Source organism: Opisthocomus hoazin, chromosome 8, assembly GCF_030867145.1.
Source record: "Opisthocomus hoazin isolate bOpiHoa1 chromosome 8, bOpiHoa1.hap1, whole genome shotgun sequence".
Lineage (NCBI taxonomy): Eukaryota > Metazoa > Chordata > Aves > Opisthocomiformes > Opisthocomidae > Opisthocomus > Opisthocomus hoazin.
Window position 1 is genome coordinate 19,144,556 of NC_134421.1, and position 24,879 is coordinate 19,169,434.

The following is a 24,879-nucleotide window of genomic DNA, read 5'->3' on the forward strand; positions in this document are numbered from 1 at the left end:
CGCACAGCTGTATTCCGTCTAACTATATGTGTGTATGGAAAACAGTCTTGAAAGTATCAAATTGCAGATTGGAGAAAAACGTGCTATTGTGCTGCATTATTACTGTTGCAAAATGGGAGTTGCAGAGGGTGGGGGAAATTGTTTTATTGTGAGGTAGAAAAGCTTCTGTCCCAACCCTGGTATTGGCACCGGTCATGTGAAATGAGTTAGTTAGTATAAGAAGATTCAGCTCACAGACACTGTAACAAGTTTAGTTTTTGAAGGACATCAGGGCTTTTACCAGACCTAGATGGGATGGAGCAGACATATAGTCATCCACCTGATTTTAGGAAACTTTAGGAGACATTAATAATTTCACTACTCAATTCTCTATGTCCCCTATTACTACATGAAATAAAAGCGTCACAGCAAGTTCTCTCGCCTTTGTAAATTTCCCAGTGAATATTGCTCTATAAGCCATCCTGCTTTGAAAGCCCAGGTCCAGATTTGCTGAATTTGCCATCTTATTCGTCCTCCCTGTCTCAGGGATAATCCTCAGGTAGGAGAACTCAGTGATGAGGAAGAATTAGAACGAAAACATAAGTGGGAGAGACAAATATGTTTGTTTTCCTAAAGTCGTTTTTACTGTAAATATATGAGAAAAGGCCAAACTGCCTATATGAAGTTCTAAAGAATGGGACTTTGTGAATTAATTGAAGGGTCACCCAAAATCTTCAAGAGGTTAATTTACCTTCCCTGTAGCGGAATGAGAAAGGGGAGTCAGGTGTTATTTTTCCATTCACCAATCTTACATTCTGTTGAAATAGCGAAGCTGATCGTCTGGTCAGCACCATATCCAAGCTGTGCCGAGTGCAGTTTGTATACATCACATACATCATACACAAATGCAGCAATATGACAGTGCTAAACTGTCTGAGGCCATTAAACCTCAAGGTACACGAATTAGGAAACCCTGCCAAAGACACAAAAACATACACAAAGTTTTAGCTGGTGAGGAGGTGTGCGTGCTGATAGAGCAGTCACCACATTGTGGATAATCATTTTGTGCTGCAGCCGAAGGTTTCCTGTAAAGAAGCTGCTGTGACTTGATCTGTAACCTGGCAGAAGAGCAGTGAGCAAAAATTGCCATTTTTCTTCCTAGCTTGGCATCAAAATATAGATAAAATGGTGCTTTCACATGTCTGGCAGACTCGATCTCTGTCAATTTTTTTGCATGTTACTGACTCACGACAACAGATTTTACAGAAATAGCACTGTGTGCTTTATTTAGAGTGTGGTCTGTTTCTGTATGCTAGAGCCTGACATGAAGCTCAATGATTCAACACCAACCTTTTCATCTTTGGTCTTCGTGTTCTAATTCATCCCATTGACATCTGAGAGCCTTTTGCTATGTTAATGACAGCAAACACTTGCAGAGAAAGTAGCCCATTCTGAGGTAAATAAAGTATCTATGGTCCGTTGTTTCACAAATAGCCTGCAGAAACTTTAGCTTTGGAAGTACAAGGGGGGGGGGGGGGGGGGGGGGAAATCCCTAATTGAGTGTTTCGCAGTAGCCAGAGGTATAAATCTCGATGAGAGGAGCGGAGGCACGGCTTCTGGGAGTTTGTGCTACCTCACTCTCTTTGAAACCGTTTTTTTCTAAAGAATGAGACTCTAACTCTTCGCTTTCTTCTCTGGTGTCAAACAGACCCTCTGAAGATTAACACTGAGGTTCCTGTCTCACGTTAACTTTAAAAGAGAATTTCTAATTTACAAAGAAAAACAAAACTTTCTCTCTCGCAGGGTCCGTTCGGTTCCAGGACTCGGGATTTATCGACCCCTCTCTACCCAAACACCGCTCTTTTCGCGACAAGACACCGCTAGGCGAAAGTAGGCACGGCCACGGCCTCCCGGGTGCAGAAAGGGGACAATTTCGTGACAGATAAAATAGAAAAAAACCATTTTATTCTCCCCGAAGAAACACAACCCGGAGCGCGGGGCGGCGGGCGGCAGGGGGGCGGGGCGGGCGGGCGGCACCAATCAGCGCCCGCCGCGCTGCTATAAATGGGGGCGCCCCCGCCGCCGCTCCCCAGTGCCGCTCGCGCCGCCGCCATGTCTGAGGTTGCTCCTGCTGCAGCGCCCGCCGCCGCCCCGGCCCCCACCGCTAAGGCCGCCGCCAAGAAGCCGAAGAAGGCGGCGGGCGGCTCTAAAGCCCGCAAGCCCGCGGGGCCCAGCGTCACCGAGCTGATCACCAAGGCCGTGTCCGCCTCCAAGGAGCGCAAGGGGCTCTCTCTCGCCGCGCTCAAGAAGGCGCTGGCCGCCGGCGGCTACGATGTGGAGAAGAACAACAGCCGCATCAAGCTGGGGCTCAAGAGCCTCGTCAGTAAGGGCACCCTGGTGCAGACCAAGGGTATCGGTGCGTCTGGCTCCTTCCGCCTCAGCAAGAAGCCGGGAGAAGTGAAGGAAAAAGCCCCGAAGAAAAGGGCGGCCGCCGCCAAGCCAAAGAAGCCGGCGGCCAAGAAGCCCGCCAGCGCCGCCAAGAAGCCCAAGAAGGCGGTGACAGGGAAGAGGAGCCCCAAGAAAGCCAAGAAGCCGGCGGCTGCGGCGGCCAAGAAAGCAGCAAAGAGCCCCAAGAAGGCGACCAAGGCTGCCAAGCCCAAAAAGGCAGCGGTAGCTGCAAAGAGCCCGGCCAAGGCAAAGGCGGTGAAGTCCAGAGCAGCCAAGCCCAAGGCGGCCAAGCCGAAAGCGGCCAAGGCGAAGAAGGCGGCACCCAAGAAGAAGTAAGCCCCCGTGGCAGAAAGCTCTTGCTGCGCACTTAAATCCAACGGCTCTTTTAAGAGCCACCCAAATACTCTCCAAAAGGGCTGAAACGCTGTGGCTACCAGGCGCTCTGGACAAGGAGGCGGCGGGAGGCTCTCGGGCTTGTGTACTGCTCCAGTCCGGGGCCAGGCGGGCGGTCGCAGCGCCTGCCCAGGGCTGCTGTCAAACCCCCGCGCTGCTTCCGCGGGCAGGGGAAGACCCCGGTTAGGGGGGGCACGGGAAGCTCGCGCGGCGCAGTGATTGGTTGCGGGGTGGCCCAGCCCCGCCCCCGGGCCGGGGTACGGGAATAACGCAGGGGCGGGGTCTGTCGGGAGCGACGCCCCCGCAGGTAGCGCGAGTGTCACCACCAGCCTCGGCCGTCTCAGCGAGCACAGCGCCTTGTCTCCAGTTCAACACAGTGAACTTCAAGCTCTTTCTTTAGTGATGTAGTGGGTGGCTCTGAAAAGAGCCTTTGGGTTTCTGAGGGAACAACTTCCCGGGCGCTGCTCTCAGGCGCTCACTTAGCCTTGGCCTTGTGGCTGTCAGTCTTCTTGGGGAGCAGTACGGCCTGGATGTTGGGCAGCACCCCACCCTGCGCGATGGTCACCTTGCCCAGCAGCTTGTTGAGCTCCTCGTCGTTGCGGATGGCCAGCTGCAGGTGGCGCGGGATGATGCGCGTCTTCTTGTTGTCGCGGGCCGCGTTGCCCGCCAGCTCCAGGATCTCGGCCGTCAGGTACTCCAGCACGGCCGCCAGGTACACCGGGGCGCCGGCGCCCACCCGCTCCGCGTAGTTGCCCTTGCGCAGCAGCCGGTGCACGCGGCCCACGGGGAACTGCAGCCCGGCCCGCGACGAGCGCGACTTGGCCTTGGCCCGCGCCTTCCCGCCCTGCTTCCCGCGGCCGGACATCGCAGACAATCAACACTCAATGACAGGAACCACACGGAACTGAAGGCAGCTCCGCAGCTCGCACTTATATCCCTCCTTCGCGAAAAGAGCGAGTGTCGATAGGCTGAGACGGTGACATTGAGAAGGCAGCCAATAGGAGCGCGGATCGAATTCCAACCAATAGAAATGAAGTATCTAGAAAAATGACTGTAAAGGAGCTCCCTCACCCAATAAAAACTAACTTTAAAAGACAGGCTAATTTGCATACCGTCCCTATAAAAGGCTGGCGTTCACGGTGATTTCCTGTACACGATCGTGAGTTGTCAGTGGGGAGAGTGGTGAAAGAGTGACTATAATGCCTGAGCCGGCGAAGTCCGCCCCCGCGCCCAAGAAGGGCTCCAAGAAGGCAGTGACCAAGACACAGAAGAAGGGCGACAAGAAGCGCAAGAAGAGCCGTAAGGAGAGCTACTCGATCTACGTGTACAAGGTGCTGAAGCAGGTGCACCCGGACACGGGCATCTCGTCCAAAGCCATGGGCATCATGAACTCGTTCGTCAACGACATCTTCGAGCGCATCGCCGGCGAGGCCTCGCGCCTGGCGCACTACAACAAGCGCTCGACCATCACCTCGCGGGAGATCCAGACGGCCGTGCGGCTGCTGCTGCCCGGCGAGCTGGCCAAGCACGCTGTCTCCGAGGGCACCAAGGCTGTCACCAAGTACACCAGCTCCAAGTAGAGCGTCTCGGACCGCCCCTTTTAACCCAAAGGCTCTTTTAAGAGCCACCCACTTTTTCATTAAAAGAGCTGATGCTGCAGTGACTTGTGCTTAGCTGTCCTAGGCTTTTGTGGAGAAGAAGAGCAGTAATACAGCTGTGAAATCGGTATTACAAGGACTCTGGGATGTATGTTTTCGCAGTAAATGATGTATTGGACATCTGCATTAGTGGACCAAACAACACTCGCTGGCGCATAAAAAGACCTCGGGAGCTCATTTCCTATTTGTGTCCGGTGTTAAGGGAAGGTTAACAATAGATGACCGATGTGGGTGTTTTCTTTAGATGCTCGAAATAAGCGTGCTCTGGGCAGGCGGTGCTTGCTCGTTGTCCCGCTGAGGCACTTCAGCCCAGCGGGGACACTCCCAAAGCACAGACGGTACAGAACGACCGTGTGCTTTTTTTTTCTGCTTGGCGGCAAGCAGCTCCAGGCCGGACACCCCCCCTCTCTCCGCCCGTTAGCGTTCTCGGGGGCGACCCGGGGAAGCAAAGCGAAGCGCTCCACAGCTCTCTCGCCCCCGAGCCACGTAGCGCCGCCTGCCGTCCTGAGCACGCTCTTGCCCGTCTCTCTCCCGCTGCTCCGTCCAGCTGTTTCCCCGCGCCCCGTCAAGCCGGCGGCGGGCGGGACGACCGGGGACCGCGCCGCTGCCGGGCTCGGTCCGACTGGAGTGCGGACTGCAAGGCGCTCCCCGGCAGGCGGGCCCGGCGCGGCGCCGCTCCCGAGAGGGCGGGCATTGGTCGCGCCGGCGATCGCGGCTCGGAGCGCGTCCCCGCGGCCCCAAGGCGCTCTCCTCCGAAGAAAACCGGGCCTTGAGCCGGGGGCGGGGTGATAGAGAGGATTGTAAGAAATGTGAAACTACAACAAAAAGGCCTTAATATTCTCTAGTTTTTAGTAGTCTTTAGTATTGTAACTTGTATTTCTGCATGCATAGTGATCTAACAATATAACTGTTACACTAATCCCTGTTTTCTCATTAAGGAATGTAGTGGAAGGACATGGGCACAAGCTATCACTTAGTCGTTAGACAAAATAATTAAGTGAAACAAAAGTGGTCTTGATTTTCAGCAAATAATTGGGATAATTGTGGGATAAAAGAGACTCCTAAATAACTCTACTCCAGACAGCTCAGCCTTGGGAGGGCAAATGCGCTAAGCTACAGAGATAAGGAGGCACCAAGAGAGCAACAAGACTGGAGCAAAACAACCTGAAGGACATGATATACGTAATGCTAGAACTGAGTTTGCGCAGAAAACAAATGTCAATCAGTGAACAGCGTGATGAAGAGGATGGGCCTTCATCTTGGGACCCCCGAAGACCACCCAAAGATACTAGCAGACATGCGTGAAAGATATTTACATATGCTAATTAGTTCCTAGAAATATAATGAATAATTACCTGTGTGATTGTATTTAACCTGAAGCAACAGGGTGTCTGGCGCGCACGTTTGGAGGAGAAATCCCCCGTGTGCCCGGCGCCGCAATAAAGAATACCTGCTTAACAGTATACATTGTACTGTTAGGTTTTTCTTACCGGATCTTCGAATCAGGGGGAGCAGCCGGGGAACGTTCGCCGTACGCCACACGTCGGCTGCCACCTGCGCCTACAGCGGTCCTGCCGCAGCCCTGAACCGAACGCGGTTACTGAGCGGGGCGAAACAGCGGGGCACACGGGATCGACGGAGGCTGCCGAGCGAAGCGGCCTTTGCCAGCACCCCCGATGCCGTGGGGTGGGGGGGGGGGGGGGTGCGGTTTGGGAAGAGGCGGAGTGCGCGGGCGGAGGGACCCTGCTATGCATCGCTGGCTTCCGGCGGTTCCTGTCACCCCCTCGCCGCCCGCACCGCCGTTCGCGGAGGCCGGTGACGCATTCCTCCTCAGAGGAACAGCGAGCGAGCCGGCGCTGAAGCGTTCTGGAGGGCCGGAAAGCAGCCAGCGGCCGGGCCGGCGCAGACCGTGGCGGGAGGAGGGAGGGCGGGCCGGGCCGGCGGCGCTGGAGGCGGGGCGCGGCGAGGGAAGGGCGGGTTTCCCGCCGGCGAGGCGCGCGCTTATTCGAATGCTGGCGTCGCCCAATGGCAGCCGCTCTCGCCAGACAGCCAATCGGCAGGGAGCCTCGGCTATAAATGCCGCCGCTGCAGCTCGGTTTGTAGCGAGCGGCAAACCGTAGCGACGAGTGCGGAGCGATGGCGCGCACGAAGCAGACGGCGCGCAAGTCGACGGGCGGGAAGGCGCCCCGCAAGCAGCTGGCCACCAAGGCGGCCCGCAAGAGCGCGCCAGCCACGGGCGGCGTGAAGAAGCCGCACCGCTACCGGCCCGGCACGGTGGCGCTGCGCGAGATCCGGCGCTACCAGAAGTCGACGGAGCTGCTGATCCGCAAGCTGCCCTTCCAGCGCCTGGTGCGCGAGATCGCGCAGGACTTCAAGACCGACCTGCGCTTCCAGAGCTCGGCTGTGATGGCGCTGCAGGAGGCGAGCGAGGCCTACCTGGTGGGGCTGTTCGAGGACACCAACCTCTGTGCCATCCACGCCAAGCGCGTCACCATCATGCCCAAGGACATCCAGCTGGCCCGCCGCATCCGCGGGGAGCGCGCCTGAGCCGCCTCCGGCCGCACCCCTCCCCCGTTCCCGCCACACAGACCCAAAGGCTCTTTTAAGAGCCACTACAAGCACAATAAAAAGAGCTGTTAATGCTTTCTGTCTTTCTATAATATACCAGTGTTTTGTGGTTTGGGCTGGTTTTTTCATGATCCTTCGAATTTTGCTCAAGATGGGGAGACAACTTCAATGAACAGTGACAGGAGTTTGTGTTTTTTCCTGTGTAAGATATGCAGATCATAATTATTGCAATCTTGGTTTTAAAATGACAGGACACACATTAAATTCTGGAAGTGTTACAGCTCTTTTTATTGTGCTTGTAGTGGCTCTTAAAAGAGCCTTTGGGTCTGTGTGGGCGGGAACGGGGGAGGGGCTGCGGCCGGAGGCGGCTCAGGCGCGCTCCCCGCGGATGCGGCGGGCCAGCTGGATGTCCTTGGGCATGATGGTGACGCGCTTGGCGTGGATGGCGCAGAGGTTGGTGTCCTCGAACAGCCCCACCAGGTAGGCCTCGCTCGCCTCCTGCAGCGCCATCACGGCCGAGCTCTGGAAGCGCAGGTCGGTCTTGAAGTCCTGCGCGATCTCGCGCACCAGGCGCTGGAAGGGCAGCTTGCGGATCAGCAGCTCCGTCGACTTCTGGTAGCGCCGGATCTCGCGCAGCGCCACCGTGCCGGGCCGGTAGCGGTGCGGCTTCTTCACGCCGCCCGTGGCTGGCGCGCTCTTGCGGGCCGCCTTGGTGGCCAGCTGCTTGCGGGGCGCCTTCCCGCCCGTCGACTTGCGCGCCGTCTGCTTCGTGCGCGCCATCGCTCCGCACTCGTCGCTACGGTTTGCCGCTCGCTACAAACCGAGCTGCAGCGGCGGCATTTATAGCCGAGGCTCCCTGCCGATTGGCTGTCTGGCGAGAGCGGCTGCCATTGGGCGACGCCAGCATTCGAATAAGCGCGCGCCTCGCCGGCGGGAAACCCGCCCTTCCCTCGCCGCGCCCCGCCTCCAGCGCCGCCGGCCCGGCCCGCCCTCCCTCCTCCCGCCACGGTCTGCGCCGGCCCGGCCGCTGGCTGCTTTCCGGCCCTCCAGAACGCTTCAGCGCCGGCTCGCTCGCTGTTCCTCTGAGGAGGAATGCGTCACCGGCCTCCGCGAACGGCGGTGCGGGCGGCGAGGGGGTGACAGGAACCGCCGGAAGCCAGCGATGCATAGCAGGGTCCCTCCGCCCGCGCACTCCGCCTCTTCCCAAACCGCACCCCCCCCCCCCCCCACCCCACGGCATCGGGGGTGCTGGCAAAGGCCGCTTCGCTCGGCAGCCTCCGTCGATCCCGTGTGCCCCGCTGTTTCGCCCCGCTCAGTAACCGCGTTCGGTTCAGGGCTGCGGCAGGACCGCTGTAGGCGCAGGTGGCAGCCGACGTGTGGCGTACGGCGAACGTTCCCCGGCTGCTCCCCCTGATTCGAAGATCCGGTAAGAAAAACCTAACAGTACAATGTATACTGTTAAGCAGGTATTCTTTATTGCGGCGCCGGGCACACGGGGGATTTCTCCTCCAAACGTGCGCGCCAGACACCCTGTTGCTTCAGGTTAAATACAATCACACAGGTAATTATTCATTATATTTCTAGGAACTAATTAGCATATGTAAATATCTTTCACGCATGTCTGCTAGTATCTTTGGGTGGTCTTCGGGGGTCCCAAGATGAAGGCCCATCCTCTTCATCACGCTGTTCACTGATTGACATTTGTTTTCTGCGCAAACTCAGTTCTAGCATTACGTATATCATGTCCTTCAGGTTGTTTTGCTCCAGTCTTGTTGCTCTCTTGGTGCCTCCTTATCTCTGTAGCTTAGCGCATTTGCCCTCCCAAGGCTGAGCTGTCTGGAGTAGAGTTATTTAGGAGTCTCTTTTATCCCACAATTATCCCAATTATTTGCTGAAAATCAAGACCACTTTTGTTTCACTTAATTATTTTGTCCAACGACTAAGTGATAGCTTGTGCCCATGTCCTTCCACTACATTCCTTAATGAGAAAACAGGGATTAGTGTAACAGTTATATTGTTAGATCACTATGCATGCAGAAATACAAGTTACAATACTAAAGACTACTAAAAACTAGAGAATATTAAGGCCTTTTTGTTGTAGTTTCACATTTCTTACAATCCTCTCTATCACCCCGCCCCCGGCTCAAGGCCCGGTTTTCTTCGGAGGAGAGCGCCTTGGGGCCGCGGGGACGCGCTCCGAGCCGCGATCGCCGGCGCGACCAATGCCCGCCCTCTCGGGAGCGGCGCCGCGCCGGGCCCGCCTGCCGGGGAGCGCCTTGCAGTCCGCACTCCAGTCGGACCGAGCCCGGCAGCGGCGCGGTCCCCGGTCGTCCCGCCCGCCGCCGGCTTGACGGGGCGCGGGGAAACAGCTGGACGGAGCAGCGGGAGAGAGACGGGCAAGAGCGTGCTCAGGACGGCAGGCGGCGCTACGTGGCTCGGGGGCGAGAGAGCTGTGGAGCGCTTCGCTTTGCTTCCCCGGGTCGCCCCCGAGAACGCTAACGGGCGGAGAGAGGGGGGGTGTCCGGCCTGGAGCTGCTTGCCGCCAAGCAGAAAAAAAAAGCACACGGTCGTTCTGTACCGTCTGTGCTTTGGGAGTGTCCCCGCTGGGCTGAAGTGCCTCAGCGGGACAACGAGCAAGCACCGCCTGCCCAGAGCACGCTTATTTCGAGCATCTAAAGAAAACACCCACATCGGTCATCTATTGTTAACCTTCCCTTAACACCGGACACAAATAGGAAATGAGCTCCCGAGGTCTTTTTATGCGCCAGCGAGTGTTGTTTGGTCCACTAATGCAGATGTCCAATACATCATTTACTGCGAAAACATACATCCCAGAGTCCTTGTAATACCGATTTCACAGCTGTATTACTGCTCTTCTTCTCCACAAAAGCCTAGGACAGCTAAGCACAAGTCACTGCAGCATCAGCTCTTTTAATGAAAAAGTGGGTGGCTCTTAAAAGAGCCTTTGGGTTAAAAGGGGCGGTCCGAGACGCTCTACTTGGAGCTGGTGTACTTGGTGACAGCCTTGGTGCCCTCGGAGACGGCGTGCTTGGCCAGCTCGCCGGGCAGCAGCAGCCGCACGGCCGTCTGGATCTCCCGCGAGGTGATGGTCGAGCGCTTGTTGTAGTGCGCCAGGCGCGAGGCCTCGCCGGCGATGCGCTCGAAGATGTCGTTGACGAACGAGTTCATGATGCCCATGGCTTTGGACGAGATGCCCGTGTCCGGGTGCACCTGCTTCAGCACCTTGTACACGTAGATCGAGTAGCTCTCCTTGCGGCTTTTGCGCCGTTTCTTGTCGCCCTTCTTCTGTGTCTTGGTCACTGCCTTCTTGGAGCCCTTCTTGGGCGCGGGGGCAGACTTCGCCGGCTCAGGCATTGCTGCGAACGCACTACCCTCACTCACCAACAAACCACGACACCGAAGCACCGGGTAGCGCTGCTGCCTTGGGAGCCCCTTTTATAGCGGCGCTGGGCAAAGCAGCAGCTCGACAGCGTCGCACCGCCATTGGCTGGGAGCACCATGCCGGTCGTCACACCGATCCCAGATTGCTATTGGACACCGCTGGATTCGCGCTCCCATTGGCAGCCGTAACAACGCCTCCTCTCTAGCCTATCAGCGAAGGCGCCGCCGCTCCGCCCGAGCAGGATAAAAGGGGGCGGGCGGGGCAGGCGGGGACAGGTCGGTGCTAGCGAGGAGCTGTCGTTGCTGCTGTGGGTGCTGGTTGGCTGATTGTCTGCGATGTCCGGCCGCGGGAAGCAGGGCGGGAAGGCGCGGGCCAAGGCCAAGTCGCGCTCGTCGCGGGCCGGGCTGCAGTTCCCCGTGGGCCGCGTGCACCGGCTGCTGCGCAAGGGCAACTACGCGGAGCGGGTGGGCGCCGGCGCCCCGGTGTACCTGGCGGCCGTGCTGGAGTACCTGACGGCCGAGATCCTGGAGCTGGCGGGCAACGCGGCCCGCGACAACAAGAAGACGCGCATCATCCCGCGCCACCTGCAGCTGGCCATCCGCAACGACGAGGAGCTCAACAAGCTGCTGGGCAAGGTGACCATCGCGCAGGGTGGGGTGCTGCCCAACATCCAGGCCGTGCTGCTGCCTAAGAAGACTGACAGCCACAAGGCCAAGGCCAAGTGAGCACCTGAGAGCAGCGCCCGGGAAGTTGTTCCCTCAGAAACCCAAAGGCTCTTTTCAGAGCCACCCACTACATCACTAAAGAGCTGAAATTCCTTTAAGTGAGTTTGTAAACACCAATAGGATTTCTTCATAAACAAATTTCTTGCTTTTTTTTTTCCCCAAGAATTACGTTACAGCACATTTAAAAGCACGTGTTAGTGCGTGAGAAGGAGAGGACGTTAATGTTATTCAAATCCCCCATCCTGTGTTAGCGCTGAGGTGAAAACTGGTAGCAACCGAAAATCGTCCCTGCCTCTTCCCCTCTCGTGTAGTCTCACACAAGGGTGTAGCAAAGAAAGGGTTAAATTTTGGCTACAAGGCTGGGTTTGAAAACAAAGGGATGAAGTCTTTAAGCAGCACTTAACACGCGTTAAAGCGATGTCCACCCTCAAAGGAGCGAACCGCCTCCCCAGTAGTGTAGCACGTTAACGATCAGAGCAGCACCAAGGGCTGCTCCTGAACCGGGGAATTCCGTCCCACCCACAGCGCGCCCTTTTTGAGCTTCTTTCTGGGTCAGACTCGGAAACTATACCGAATTCCAGTATGCACCGACGGTGTAACAGAAGTAAAATAAACACCCTATTTCAGCCCTTTTGTAGAGTGTTTGGGTGGCTCTTAAAAGAGCCGTTGGGTTTAAGTGCGCAGCAAGAGCTTTCTGCCACGGGGGCTTACTTCTTCTTGGGTGCCGCCTTCTTCGCCTTGGCTGCTTTCGGCTTGGCCGCCTTGGGCTTGGCTGCTCTGGGCTTCACCGCCTTCGCCTTGGCCGGGCTCTTCGCGGCTGCCACCGCCTTTTTGGACTTGGCAGCCTTGGTCGCCTTCTTGGGGCTCTTTGCTGCTTTCTTGGCCGCCGCAGCCGCCGGCTTCTTGGCTTTCTTGGGGCTCTTCTTCACCGCCGCTGCCTTCTTGGGCTTCTTGGCGGCGCTGGCGGGCTTCTTGGCTGCCGGCTTCTTGGGCTTGTCCGCGGCCGCCCGCTTCTTCGGGGCTTTTTCCTTCACTTCTCCCGGCTTTTTGCTGAGGCGGAAGGAGCCGGAGGCGCCGGTGCCCTTGGTCTGCACCAGGGTGCCCTTGCTGACGAGACTCTTGAGCCCCAGCTTGATGCGGCTGTTGTTCTTCTCCACATCGTAGCCGCCGGCGGCCAGCGCCTTCTTGAGCGCGGCGAGAGAGAGCCCCTTGCGCTCCTTGGAGGCGGACACGGCCTTGGTGATCAGCTCGGTGACGCTGGGCCCCGCGGGCTTGCGGGCTTTGGAGCCGCCCGCCGCCTTCTTCGGCTTCTTGGCGGCGGCCTTGGCTGCGGGGGCCGGGGCGGCCGGCGCTGCCTCTGCAGCCGGAGCGGGTGCTATCTCGGACATGACGGCGCAGACCAGAGTGCGGAGCTGCAGCGGCGGCGGCGGCGCCTCCATTTATAGCAGCGCGGCGGGCGTCGATTGGTTCGCTGCAGAGCCCGCCCCGCCCCGCCGCGTTCCGCCGCTCGGCTTGTGTTTCTTCCTTCTCAAAAAAGTGTGTTTTTCGTAAAAAAATTGTGACCGCGGCACCCCATTTCTCAGCATTCTTGCTGGGGACAGAACATTTTTTTGTCTTTCGGCGTTTCTTTGGGCTGAGAGTTAGAATGAATTTCAGGCGAGCCAATAATCCCCCAGTTTTGGGATTGAACGCCGAGCTGGACGGTGAGATTTTTAATTTTCATTTTGAAATAAAACTTCACTTCTGACAGCACTGTTACAGCGGCAGCGGATTCATGCTCCTGAGGCGGTTTTTCATTAAGGTAGCGCAAAATGTAGGTGATCTTGAAACACTTTCTTAGCGTAAATCAGCTTTGAAAAGGAGCAAGTAACACAAAGTAGACACTCAGCTCTGTATCTGCGTTATGAGTTGTTTTCCGTAACAAGGCTTCATCTCTTAAAAATAATGAAACCTTTGGATATAGTGCCCTACTTAGCTCTACTCAGAACTAATAAAGAGTAAAAGAAGGACACTTATCACCAGAAATGGTGATGTGAAACACAGCTGTCTTAAATCAGCAGGTACCTGTAACACATTATGAGAACACACAGAACTTCTTTCACTTTTTCCCTCATTTTTCTGCCTCTTTGTATTAATATTTTGATGAACTATATTCCCTTTTTTTCCTTCAAAATACTTCTTTTGATTAAGCACAATAGGTAAACACATTCTTTTGCATGGTCTTAATTTAAGATAGTGTTTATTTTTGTGCTTACTTTTACAGTGTACTTCAGGTATTTAGTCAGACAGAATCAGCAGTTGTGCAAAAAAAAAAAGTAAAATATGGCGTGCATATTTTCTTTATGAAAAACAGAGGTAAGGCTGCAGGCATTTCTTTAATAAAATATGTAAATCCAGGGACTTAATCAAATAATTATGTCCTCAGAACTGCTGAGACAAACTAGGGCATGGCTGTCTCCAACCCACGAGATCTGTGATGTGGGATAAACTGAATATACATAAATTGCTTTTTTCTTGGGATGAATTGGATGGCAGAGTGTGATGGTCAAAAATACGTAGTACAATGTGGAAAAGGAGACCCTGGTGATTATTTCCTATGATTGAAAATGCAGTCATTTGGCTTCTTTCACTTTTTCTTTCAAAAATATAATATCACAGACCGTCTTGCATTTTGGTGATGTGGGGACTGGTTTTAAGAGCTTGTCAGTGGTGCTGGTTTACCATGACTAGGATGCACCTAAAGTGTGAGAAACTGCCTAAAGATGTGGCAGCATTTCAGAGGGGCTTTTGTCTAGAGAGGACAAACAGCAAAATAACATCATATATGAGAGTATAAGGACAGATCATGTGCATTTGGAGCCAGCATCTGTACTGATGCTTTCACCTGGTGACCTGACTGTGGCTTGTGGGTTGTGAACTACATTGTCATAGAAGTGAGGCAATTGGAAAGGACACATCAAGCAGAAATTTCCAGGGATTAGCTCCGTCGAATATGTACTTTCTTGAAATACTGTATCTTACTCCATTCTATTCACTCATATCAGAGTTGGTGCACTAGTAGCTTTACCTCTAATTTCTTTTAATCCTTTGCACATACATTTTCCTGGGCTTAGCCTAGGCCTCTATCCTTCTTCAAACACCTGATGTAGCAGCACAGTCCTGGAGCAGTCTATATGCTTTCCTAAAAGCTCATTTTTCTGGTCCTCCAAAATTTTGACTACACATCTTGACCTTTCAATTTTGTTTTTGACAATCATAGACAGTTGGTTTTAGGCTTAGCAAAGGAAGAAGTGCAAAGAGATATTGCAAATGTTATCAGGTGGAGGAGAGAAATAAGAAAAAAAATTTGCAAGTGCCCTTTAATACCTTTCTTTTAATGGGCAACTTTACTAAAAAAATAGTTCATACCTTATTTCAAATATTATCATCAAGAAAAAAGATCTTTTTCTTTTTTCTGATACAAAGCTCTGTACAATGATGTACTCAGTAAGAGACAGAATGACTTCTGCCTCCGATTTTTCCCTGAAAAAAAAATAGTCAAGTAAACAGCATATTTATTAACGTACAGAAGGTAGAATGTACGGCTCACACTGGACTAAGATATCTGGACATGACCGAAATTTTTTGGAACTTCAGTCAGAAATGCAAGGAATCATTTTTCTTCTGTGGTATTGGATAAATCCCTTAGTGAAGGTCTTTCTTTTGAGCCTGTGTGACTCGGGACCCTATAGAATCATAGAATGGTGTGGGTCGGAAAGTACCTTCAAAGATTATCTAGACCAACTCCCTTGTCGTGGGCAGGGACATCTTTCACTACACCAGGTTGCTCAAAGCTCTGTCCAACCTGACCTTGAAAACTTCGACTGATAGGACGTCAACAACTCCTTTGGGCAATGCCATTCCAGTGTGTCCCACCATCTTAATAGTGAAAAATTTCTTCTTTAGAACCAATGTAAATCTACTCTCTCTCAGTTTACAACCATTGCCCCTTATCCTGTCACTACAGACCCTGGTAAAAAGTCTTTGTCTGTCTTTCTGGCAAACACCCTTCATATATCGAAAGGCCACAATAAGGTCTTGCCACAGCCTTCTATTCTGCAGGCGTAACAACACCAACTCCATGAGCTTTTTCTTCACAGCAAAGGTGTTCGAGCCCTCTGATCATTTTCATGGCCCTTCTGGACCTGCTCTAACAGGTTCCATGTCTGTCTTGTACTGGGGACCCCAGAGCTTGATGCAGTACTCCAGGTACTCCAGCACTCATGAGATCAGAGAAGATGAAGAAAATCAGCTCCCCTGACCTTCTGGCCATGCTACCAGTGGCTTTCTGGGTTGCAAACTCACATTGCCATCGCATGTCCAATTTTTGATCCACCTGTATGCCCAAGTCTTGCTCTGCAGGATTGTTCTTGGTGTTGTTAAACTTCATGAAATGGGCCCACTCCTCAAGCATGTAAAAGTACCTCTGGATAGCATCCCTTCTGGCTAGCAAGTCAGCTGAACCACTAAGCTTGATGTCATCCGCAGACTTTCTGAGGGTGCAGTCAGTCTCACTCATTGTGTCATTAATGAAGGTATGAAACAATATTGGTCCCAGCACAGACCCTTGAGGGACACCACTCATTACTAGTTTGCATTTGGACATTGAGCCATTGACTATACCTCTTTGGATGCAACCATCCAGCCAATTCTTTATCCAACAGTATATTCATGAAATCCATACTTCTCATCTATCACCTGTCTGTCTTCCATATGCTTCAAAATAGCTTCCAGAAGGGTCTGCTCCTTGATCTTACCAGGCACTGAGGTGAAGCTGATTGGTCAGTAGTTCCCAGTGTCCTTCGTTTTACCTGTTCCCTACAATAAAGGAATATCACGCTATTTTTTTTAAATGTATGTCATATTCTCTTTTCTCCAGTCACTGGGGTTAGTGGGGAAAAGTGACTGCCGTTACTTTTCAGATATTATGTAGAGTGGCTTGGCAACCACATCTGCCAATTGCCTCTCAACCCTGGGATGAATCTTGTCAGTTCCCGTGGACTTGTGTATGTTCAGGTTCCTTATATGGTCTCGAACCTGATCTTTTCCTATGATAAGCAGGACTTTGTTCCCCCAGTCCCTGCTGTGAGGTTTGGGGACTTGAGAGATGTGGCAAGAGAGATTGCCAGTGAAAACTGAGGCAAAAAAATGTGAAGTACCTCATGCTTTTCCATGTCAGTTGTCAATAGAACTCCTGTCTTACCTCTTGAAGAGTACATTTTTGTTGGTCTTTCTTTTCTGTTCAATGTACCCACAGAAGCCCTGCTTATTATTCCTCACATCGTTGCCAAATCCAGCATCAGATGTGCCTTACCTTTCCTAATCCCATCCCTACACACCTGGACAGCAGCCCTATATTCTTCCCAGGGTGCACATCCCTGCTTCCACTGCTTATGCATTTCCTTCTTGCAGTTCAATTTGACCAGAAGGTCCTTACTCAGACATATTGGTCTCCTGACTCCCTAGCCTGCCTTCTTACATGTGGAAATTAGGAGAACTTGTTCTCTAAGAAAAATGACCTTAAATAGCTGCCAGCTCTATTCTGCTCCTTTATCCCAGAGGGCAGTCTCCTATGGGTCCCATCCACTAGTTTGTTACAAAACTGAAAGTTTGCTCTACTAAAATTCAGGGTCTTGACTTTATGTTTTGTCTGACCCACATCCCTCAAGTTTGTGATGGCCCTGGGCCCAGGCTGCAGCTCAGGCTGCCACCAATCTTAACCTCTCTAGTTAGTTCTTTTGTGTTAGTGAGCAACAAATCCAGTAATGCTTCTCCTCTGCTTAGGCAGTCTTTCACCTGGATTAAAAAAATATCAGAAACAAGTTCCAGGAGTCTCCTGCATGGCTTACAGCTTGCTGTGCCACTTTTCCACCAGATACCAGGTTGATTGAAGTCCTCCGGCAGGATCAGAGCCTGCAAGCATGATGCTTCCCGTAGCTGAAGTAAGCAGCATCCTCCCCTTGATCCCGTGCCCCTGTAGTAAAAACCAACCATGAAGCTTCCCTTGCTGGCTTGGCCTCTAATTTTTACCCACAAGCTCTCAACTGTTCATCGCTGTTTTTCAAAGACAACTTTGTGCAATCAATCTGTTATTTTACATAGAGGACACTCTCCCCCACCCCCTGCCCCTTGCCTGTCCCTTCATAGCCATCAACTGCAGCACCCCAGTCTTGTGATTCATACCACCAAGGGAACTATGACTGTGCTGGAGTTTTACTGTTTGCTCAGGATGATATATGGAGGCATCCACCTCACAGATGCAGCTGAAGAGGCAGGACTGCAGCATACGTATGCATATTTCAGACAGGGTGGTCAAGGTCACTTATTAAGCCTATAGCTGCAAAGCCCCATTAACATGCTTTTCGCGTTGGGCTGCCTAAGGCTGCACAGTATCTTCAATAATTTCTCAGGCAAGTAGCTCTTCCTGATGCCTGTGCTGCTGAGCATTCATATTTTATAGATGTGATTCAGTTAAAATCATTCTGACTTACAGGTGCTCCAGGTACCTAAGAAACATAAATGAAGTAACAGAGTCACTCCAGGAAATTCAAATACGTCCTTGATGTAATTGCAGACTTTGGATGATTTAGGAGATATCTTTTGTCTGCAGATGATGGATTTTATTTAAAAACTGATTTATCATGATGTTCTAAATTATAACATTTTATTATATCTATAAGAAATCTTCATGTCTCAATAGGGAAGGGGTTACAACTGCATACTGTTCAGTCTCCAGCAGAGAATTCTTCCACATAATTTTTATTTAAATTTTGTTTTAATTCAAAGCAAGAGAGAAATAGCTTCTTGTTCATTCTAGACCACATAGTTTTCGATAACATCCAGCTCAGTTAAGGGATAATTCCAAGAACCAGTTCAGATCCATCAAGCTAGCAATCAGTCAGTCAAATTACAAAGAGTCTTTTTTACTCTTCAAAATTTCAACATGATATATATGTAATATGTATGAAAATAGTACTGTATTGGATGAATTTATACATGTATATTAATGCTTTAATAAAAAGCCAGATTTTGCCAGTAGGGAATGTGAATTCAGGTAGAGAGAAAGTAGCCAGTCACCACTCTTCGTTTCTGCATGAGCCATTCCTTTAATAAGCTGAGAGGGTCACAGAGTACGCAAAATATGATGTGTATGGAAAATGTGTGCACAAGCTGCAGACCAAAAGGAAATGTAGAGTGGAAACTCTGGGTGTCACTAATTTCAGTATTTCTAATAGTTCAGGGAAATGTTCGAGATCTTTTGGGGGAACATGAACATGTGAAATATGAAATGTGAACAATATGAAACATTTCAATGTCACATGAACATGACATTTGCTTTGCTGCTGGACACTTTGTGTGAGTCATCTGGGATGTCCCAGTGCAGCACATCTGGACTGCTGTTCCCTGCCCTGCACACTGGGGAACAGCAACTCCTTCCCACTGCCGGTTACTCTGGGGAAGGAGGTGGCACTCTCTTTCTTAGGCCGTCCACTCCACAGACAGCCTCAGCACAGGTGCAAGTTTCCATTTGAATTTCAAGATGATGAGAACAAAATTTTAGTTTTGACTTCTCCCTGGGCCCTGCAGCTGTGTGAGTCTCACTTATGTCAGGGTGAAATAAGAAGTGACAAGCATGCAGTGGTGCACCTTGTTACAAAACTGAACTGTCCTGTACCGTCTCCTACAAGACACAGGCAGCTCGGGCAGGTTCAGTGGCCAAGCCAGTTCCTAGCTGCCTGGTGCCTTGGCTGAGAAGACCTGGGATCGATGGTGGAAAGCAGTACTACAAAGATGAGGAGAGTGCAACCAGCTGCAGCTCCTTGTAGGCTGTGATAAATGAGCGGCAGAGCACAGTAGGTGAGCACTGAGAAGACAGCTGAGACTGAAAAGCTGATATTCACAGCTCCTTCCCAGATGTTTAGAGGCTGGGAAAACCTGTGCATTTTAAAAGCAGCTTGCGGTCCTCTCCTTACAGGTGATGCCCAGGAAGTCGTAGTGGGCTTTTTACTCCTAGGAGCCACCTTGGTCGTTTGCTACTGTCCCTAACTGCTGTTTCCTCCATCTCCCTCCTCAACAATAAGTGTTACAGGCTTTGTGTATTATTCTGCAAGCTTCCCTGACAAGGTTGCTCTGCATGCAGCCCAGTATTCACAGAAGTAGTGAATCTCACTCACAGAATGAGATCAGCAAAACCAGCAGGATGTACCTATGACACCCCTAATTTTTGATGATTCCTTCTCTTATCCTGGCTCATGAGTGCCCTGGCTGCCCCATCTGTCAGTATCACCACTGCAGAAGAAACTGTGAGGCAACCAGCAGCATCCACTTCCCTACAGGATGCTGCCAGATGTCACTTGGGCATACAGGCACTTGAGGCAGGTGGTCGGTGGGGCTCAGCTTTGATTCACAGGTTCCCAGGGATATCTTTCTCTCTTCTCAATGGCACGTATTTGCATCACTATTTCACCTCTGCCACTAGCTCTCTCCTTTGTCCATCTCTTTATTGCCTGACTGAACACAGACAACCGAAGCAAGATAGTGAGGGTGGTAACTATTCTCTGTTCAGCTGGACAAAGAAATAGTCTGTCTTCTCTGGTGCTTAAGAATACCCACCACAAGCATCTCCTGTCTAAGATGACCATAGCAATGTTCAGCACATTCCTTGGCAGAATTGCTACAGCTCAAAACCACAATTCTGTGCCACAAAACAGGACATTTGATGGGTATTAATACTTCACAGGCAATATTCATAGAAGCACATGCAATACTGAACTCTGTCACTCCAAGTTAGCAATGGGTCATTCTCATGCAAATCATGGGCAGCCTGCCCTGATATTATCCCAGCGTCAGGTATTTGTGAAGGTGATGATGGCATGTCAAGCCAGAAAAAAAGTGATCTGCAGGATCAACAGTTAAAAAAGCTGATATCTCAGGAACTGCTTGGAAGTGGATGAATATTTACTTCAATCCTCATATCCATGCCACCATCACTAACACACTAGATGGGGATAGATGTGTAAATAATGATTATTTGAAAGGGAAGGAGATTCTATATTAAGTCTAATTTAACTTCAGTAAATACATTCCTAGATGAACAAACAAGTTCCACAAAGTTTGTGGGAGAGCAGCAGGAAGGGGCTTCCCTGCAAGTGCAAGTGAGCTGGGAGACAAGGTGGACAGGGGTCAGGCAGGGCCATGCTGTCCCCAGCAAAGAAACAGCCTCACAGCACCTGCACAAGGCGAGTGGGGCAGGGATGGTGACAAAGACTGGGGACAGTCACAGCCCCGGATCACTGGGCATGTCCAAGGCGACAAGGCTGGGATGAGGTTGAGCCAGGAAAATGTAGCTAGATGAGTCAGAGATGCGCAAGCACAGCAGCTAAGGTAAAGCCTGAGCCTAAACACAACCTCCATGCCAAGAGGTTAAAATCCACAGATGGAGGGCAAGATATTGAGAAGTCCTCAAAAAAGTCACCTTCAATCCTGGCAAAGGGAAAGGAAGAAAGAAGGTCCTAGCAACAAGAAACATTATTGGATGCAGAAGTACAAGCAGAACTGCAATGAAATCTGCCTGGACACAGTCAACGTGACGAATAAAGCAGTTTTCCTTTGCATTGCCAGCCCAGGGTCGGGTTTTCCATCGCGTGGAACCGGCGCCCAGAACCTCCCTTCCAAATGCCGGTCTTTGTTCAGGAAATCCGTTCTTCCTAAGATTGGAAAGCGTACGAAAAGTTAGGAGGGGGGCAGGGTGACCGAATACCTCTGTGGGCTGTTCCTGCAGTAAAGACAGTGCTTTGCAAGAACAAAAGGGTGTTAAACTCCCTGTCTTCAGATGTGCAAATTTTTTTCTTTCTCTTAGATATGTTCCCATTTCCTTAGAGATAGCGTTGGTAGATCCACCCCGGGTAATGAACTCAGCTTACCTGTTTTACTCGTTTTCAGCTCTCCATACAATTTAGTTCGTGTCTAGAAAGATATCAAACTCTGTGGCTCATATATTTTTGTTTCCTTACGCTCGTGGCTGCCGGGCGAAGTTTCATAAGCAACTTCCAAAGGAAAACTGATTTATACTGCCTGGGATTTTTGTTTGTTTGTTTTTAACCGCACTTTCTAATGCTGATTCCAGCTGTTTCTCATCATCTCTTTCCATGGCACTTAGCTTTCCCTCCCAGGCAATATGCAATACACACCGGTGTCTGTTAAGGAGAAGGCTTTAGCGGGCAACAAATGGCAGAGAGGTGACACGTCTGCAAAAATCCAACGAGAACAGGGTTTTAATTCAGATTCTCTTCATCTCAATGAAAAGGAAAAAAAAGGGATCCTGGAACCATGCGACTTTCTAAGGGCACAGATCGCATGCAAGTGAAAGTGTGAAGTTGTTCGGTAAAATATTTGTTGACGTCGGTGACGATCGCTATCATTCTGAGGAGAGAAGGCGTTTCATCCCACCACTGCGAAGAGGATCTTTATCTCCACCTAGTTGTTGTTAACTATTCCGCTCTGAAGGGACCGTATGAAGCTGTTCTTGGACAGCTAAGGGTAATACAGAAAATCAATTAGTGATAACTAACGTGTAGCTCTTAATTAGGAGAAGGGAGGCTTCACTGCCCAATCTACGCACGTGAGCAAGTGCTGCTGCTGGAAGCGGGGGCGGCTCCTCCCGGACAGTCCGGCCCTGGTGCCGGCTGGGAGGGGGGTTTGGGCGGCGGAGGGGCACTGTGCCGACCCGCTGCCAGCGCCGACCCCTCCGCGCCGCGAGGAGCCAAGGGACCCTGAGGACCCCAGGCCGCTCCTCGGCTCCAGGCTCCGCCGCAGCCTCCCCCTCATCCCCTGCGGGGATCCCTCCCGCGGCCGTGCGTGTGCCCGGGGCTCGCAGCGGGGGTCGCAGCCACCGTGGAGACTGCGCCGACCGAAAGCTAGGGGAAATAGGGGAGGAACCAGCGTGGGGGAGAGGAGAGGAGGAGGAGGGGGGCCGGGGTTGTGTCAGCAGACTGCCAGTCAGTGCCCGGCTGCGACTGAGCCCGGAGCCCGACCGCCGCATGCTCTCCTCTCCCGTTTCTCCATTCGTGGCTGTTTCCCGTAGGAGTGAGCTCTAGGCACCAGCAAATGAAGACACAGGGTGGGGGTCTGGGGAAGATGATAGAGTCCAATATTTCCTTATGGGATAAAAGCAAAAATTTTACTCCAGCAGTACTCGCACTTGAAAAACTCCCACGTACAATCGCTTTTCCCTCGACACCCAGGCGAGACAGAGCCTCAGTACTGAGAGGCGAAGAGGGGCAGGATTGCTGCCGGCCCCACACCGGTCCCTCCTGGACAGGGCGGGCGAGGTGGGGTGCAGCGACTGCGGGCGTACGCAATCCCTCTGGTAACCCCGCTAAGGGTTAATTCGGGCCCCGTGAGTACCACGGCTCCTTTCAAGGGCTTCTGGCAGCGGTGTAAGAAACAGAAGGTAAACGGACCCTTAAGACGAATGTTTGCAGAAAGGAATAGCCAGACCATCTCGCCTCACCTAGGCTGAGCAGAGGGTGCTCCCACCGCCGTGCGAGCGGGCAGGACAGGCAGCGCCGTGCTCGGCGAACGGGGACACGGAAACCCACGAGTGGGGTAGGAGGTCCCGGCGCTTTGCTGTGGCGGCTTGTGCAAGCGTCACCGAAGAATCCCGAAATGAAACGGGTGCAAGACGAGCCACGTGAAGTGCGCAACACACCGACTCCCACGCCGCCAAGCAGCAGGAGAAGGAAGACCTGACGTCCCCCTTCCGAGCGCTCGGAGGTCCCAACACGGAGCGCTTGTTGCGGTGACCTTAGAAACCGCTTCTCCCAACAGCCCGCCGTTGTGTTCCAGTACACTGCTTTGTTCACCGTACCCATCATTCACTTCCCTCACGTTCCACAATCTGCTTGCCATAAAACGACACGCAAACGCGCACGCACAGAGAGCGCTTCTCCGACACACGCATCGCACCGAGCCTTGCAGAAACACACACCGCGCCGGGCTCCCGACGAGGAGAGGGCATCCGAAACACGCATTACGTTTTCAGTCCTCGACGCAGACATCGCCGTGCACTGCTCCGTACACACCGCTCCGCGCCGGAGGAGGAACACGCAGCAATACTCCGACCGACAGCAACATCGCTGAGCGCCCAGCGACACACACCTCGCTCCGCGCCCCGAAGGTGCTCCCGCCGCTCTGCGCCGCCCGACAAAAGCATCGCCCCGCGCCGTTGACGGGCCCGTCCCCCCCCCCAAGCACGTCGCTCCGCGCCTGACGCCCGAGCATTTTAGAACAACAGGCCGAGGGACCCGCACACCGCTCAGCGCCCCGCCGCGCACCCACCGCCCGGGGTACTGCACAGCCACGGCTCTGCGCCTCCGGAAGCACGCGTGGTGATAGCAGCGACGATTTCCATGTCTTTGTTAACAGAGAGATGCAAAAACGTCCTCCCACAGCAAGTTCTTCCCAGAATAGGATATTTTCCGTCCAGTCCTTAAGCCAGAGAACACAGGAACAGCGCATTTCGGTGCGAACTCTCCTCCCTTCCCCCTCCGCCGCGTTTTTCCTCCGCGAAAGCGGCTGAAACGGCACCGCCAATCCCTGGTCAGGGCGGGCTTTTTCAATACTTGAAGTTCCTTTTCTCTCTCACCGCGAACAAAAGCAACGGGAGAGCTCAGGGCTATTTTCGCGTCAGTGAGTAAACCCACGCCTCCTCCCCCAAAGAGGCAAAACCATTGAAGGAGACACCTTAAGAGAAATAATACAATCGATTAGACGTGGCTCAGCAGTAGCACGCCTGACAATTGTGTTACTTTTGTTACAAAATATGTTATTAAAAAAGCATACATCCGATTTTTATCAAATCGTCAAACCAATTACTCGCCAAAAAGATGCAAAAGTCTACACTTCCCTAAAGCCGCCGCGTTCTACCGTGCTCGTTAGCGTTTCTTTCGGTAATCGTCGGGGAAAAAAAAGGCACAAAGGACCTCTAACGACTTACGAATTACCGGATCCTTGCTGCAGGCTACGGACGACCTCAGTGCCTCAGCTCCTTTAGGGAAAGTGTGGGTGGCTCTTAAAAGAGCCGTTGGATAACAAAGTTTGCAGAGCAGGACTCTTCCGGTAAAATTTACATCTTCTTGGGTGCCGCTTTCTTCGCCTTGACTGCTTTGGGCTTCACCGCTTTCGCCTTGGCCGGGCTCTTCGCGGCTGCCGCCGCCTTTTTGGGCTTGGCAGCCTTGGTCGCCTTCTTGGGGCTCTTTGCTGCTTTCTTGGCCGCCGCAGCCGCCGGCTTCTTGGCTTTCTTGGGGCTCTTCTTCACCGCTGCCGCCTTCTTGGGCTTGGCCGTGGCTGCCCGCTGCTTCGAGGTCCAGACGGCCGTGCGGCTGCTGCTGCCAGGCGAGCTGGCCAAGCACGCCGTCTTCCAGGGCACCAAGGCTGTCACCAAGTACACCAGCTCCAAATAAGCCACCCCTGCGCCCTATGCCAGAACTGCCCGATCCAAACACTTTTAAAAACCACCAATTCTTTCATTCGAAGAGTTCTGTCACTGGTGTTTTCCAGCAGTTATTTAACTTCTCTGCCTCGTATGTCTCGCTTGCGTAGTGTCCTACGGGACCAGTTTTTCACCGGTTATTGCAGTTTTTCCTGTATCACTCAGTCTGAAGTC

At 52.5% G+C, this 24,879-nt stretch overlaps 8 protein-coding genes across 8 annotated transcripts; 4 read left to right on the forward strand and 4 right to left on the reverse strand.

The window, feature by feature from the left end:
• Nucleotides 1-2,088: 2,088 nt before the first annotated feature.
• LOC142362201 (histone H1.11L-like) lies at nt 2,089-2,849 on the forward strand. The gene has a single exon (XM_075428575.1). It carries the CDS (start codon nt 2,092-2,094, stop codon nt 2,761-2,763), a length of 672 nt encoding a protein of 223 aa, XP_075284690.1. The 5' UTR covers nt 2,089-2,091; the 3' UTR covers nt 2,764-2,849.
• A 446-nt stretch (nt 2,850-3,295) lies between these two features.
• LOC104329903 (histone H2A-IV) lies at nt 3,296-3,685 on the reverse strand. The gene has a single exon (XM_009935052.2). It carries the CDS (start codon nt 3,683-3,685, stop codon nt 3,296-3,298), a length of 390 nt encoding a protein of 129 aa, XP_009933354.2.
• A 1-nt stretch (nt 3,686) lies between these two features.
• Nucleotides 3,687-5,941, forward strand: LOC142362202 (histone H2B 1/2/3/4/6). The gene has a single exon (XM_075428576.1). It carries the CDS (start codon nt 4,020-4,022, stop codon nt 4,398-4,400), a length of 381 nt encoding a protein of 126 aa, XP_075284691.1. The 5' UTR covers nt 3,687-4,019; the 3' UTR covers nt 4,401-5,941.
• A 651-nt stretch (nt 5,942-6,592) lies between these two features.
• Nucleotides 6,593-7,126, forward strand: LOC142362172 (histone H3). The gene has a single exon (XM_075428234.1). The coding sequence runs from the start codon at nt 6,615-6,617 to the stop codon at nt 7,023-7,025; it is 411 nt and encodes a 136-aa protein (XP_075284349.1). The 5' UTR covers nt 6,593-6,614; the 3' UTR covers nt 7,026-7,126.
• A 184-nt stretch (nt 7,127-7,310) lies between these two features.
• Nucleotides 7,311-7,848, reverse strand: LOC142362171 (histone H3). The gene has a single exon (XM_075428233.1). The coding sequence runs from the start codon at nt 7,824-7,826 to the stop codon at nt 7,416-7,418; it is 411 nt and encodes a 136-aa protein (XP_075284348.1). The 5' UTR covers nt 7,827-7,848; the 3' UTR covers nt 7,311-7,415.
• A 651-nt stretch (nt 7,849-8,499) lies between these two features.
• LOC142362211 (histone H2B 5) lies at nt 8,500-10,585 on the reverse strand. Its single transcript, XM_075428612.1, has one exon. It carries the CDS (start codon nt 10,419-10,421, stop codon nt 10,041-10,043), a length of 381 nt encoding a protein of 126 aa, XP_075284727.1. The 5' UTR covers nt 10,422-10,585; the 3' UTR covers nt 8,500-10,040.
• A 150-nt stretch (nt 10,586-10,735) lies between these two features.
• Nucleotides 10,736-11,272, forward strand: LOC104338541 (histone H2A-IV). The gene has a single exon (XM_009944594.2). It carries the CDS (start codon nt 10,785-10,787, stop codon nt 11,172-11,174), a length of 390 nt encoding a protein of 129 aa, XP_009942896.2. The 5' UTR covers nt 10,736-10,784; the 3' UTR covers nt 11,175-11,272.
• On the reverse strand, nt 11,254-12,568 carry LOC104338530 (histone H1.01-like). Its single transcript, XM_009944583.2, has one exon. The coding sequence runs from the start codon at nt 12,560-12,562 to the stop codon at nt 11,882-11,884; it is 681 nt and encodes a 226-aa protein (XP_009942885.2). The 5' UTR covers nt 12,563-12,568; the 3' UTR covers nt 11,254-11,881.
• Nucleotides 12,569-24,879: the final 12,311 nt, after the last annotated feature.

What these genes read in the sequence shown, in the direction of transcription:
- LOC104329903 (XM_009935052.2), bottom strand. Translation starts at nt 3,685, where the DNA reads ATGTCCGGCCGCGGGAAGCAGGGCGGGAAGGCGCGGGCCAAGGCCAAG.
- LOC142362201 (XM_075428575.1), top strand. Translation starts at nt 2,092, where the DNA reads ATGTCTGAGGTTGCTCCTGCTGCAGCGCCCGCCGCCGCCCCGGCCCCC.
- LOC142362202 (XM_075428576.1), top strand. Translation starts at nt 4,020, where the DNA reads ATGCCTGAGCCGGCGAAGTCCGCCCCCGCGCCCAAGAAGGGCTCCAAG.
- LOC104338530 (XM_009944583.2), bottom strand. Translation starts at nt 12,562, where the DNA reads ATGTCCGAGATAGCACCCGCTCCGGCTGCAGAGGCAGCGCCGGCCGCC.
- LOC142362211 (XM_075428612.1), bottom strand. Translation starts at nt 10,421, where the DNA reads ATGCCTGAGCCGGCGAAGTCTGCCCCCGCGCCCAAGAAGGGCTCCAAG.
- LOC142362172 (XM_075428234.1), top strand. Translation starts at nt 6,615, where the DNA reads ATGGCGCGCACGAAGCAGACGGCGCGCAAGTCGACGGGCGGGAAGGCG.
- LOC104338541 (XM_009944594.2), top strand. Translation starts at nt 10,785, where the DNA reads ATGTCCGGCCGCGGGAAGCAGGGCGGGAAGGCGCGGGCCAAGGCCAAG.
- LOC142362171 (XM_075428233.1), bottom strand. Translation starts at nt 7,826, where the DNA reads ATGGCGCGCACGAAGCAGACGGCGCGCAAGTCGACGGGCGGGAAGGCG.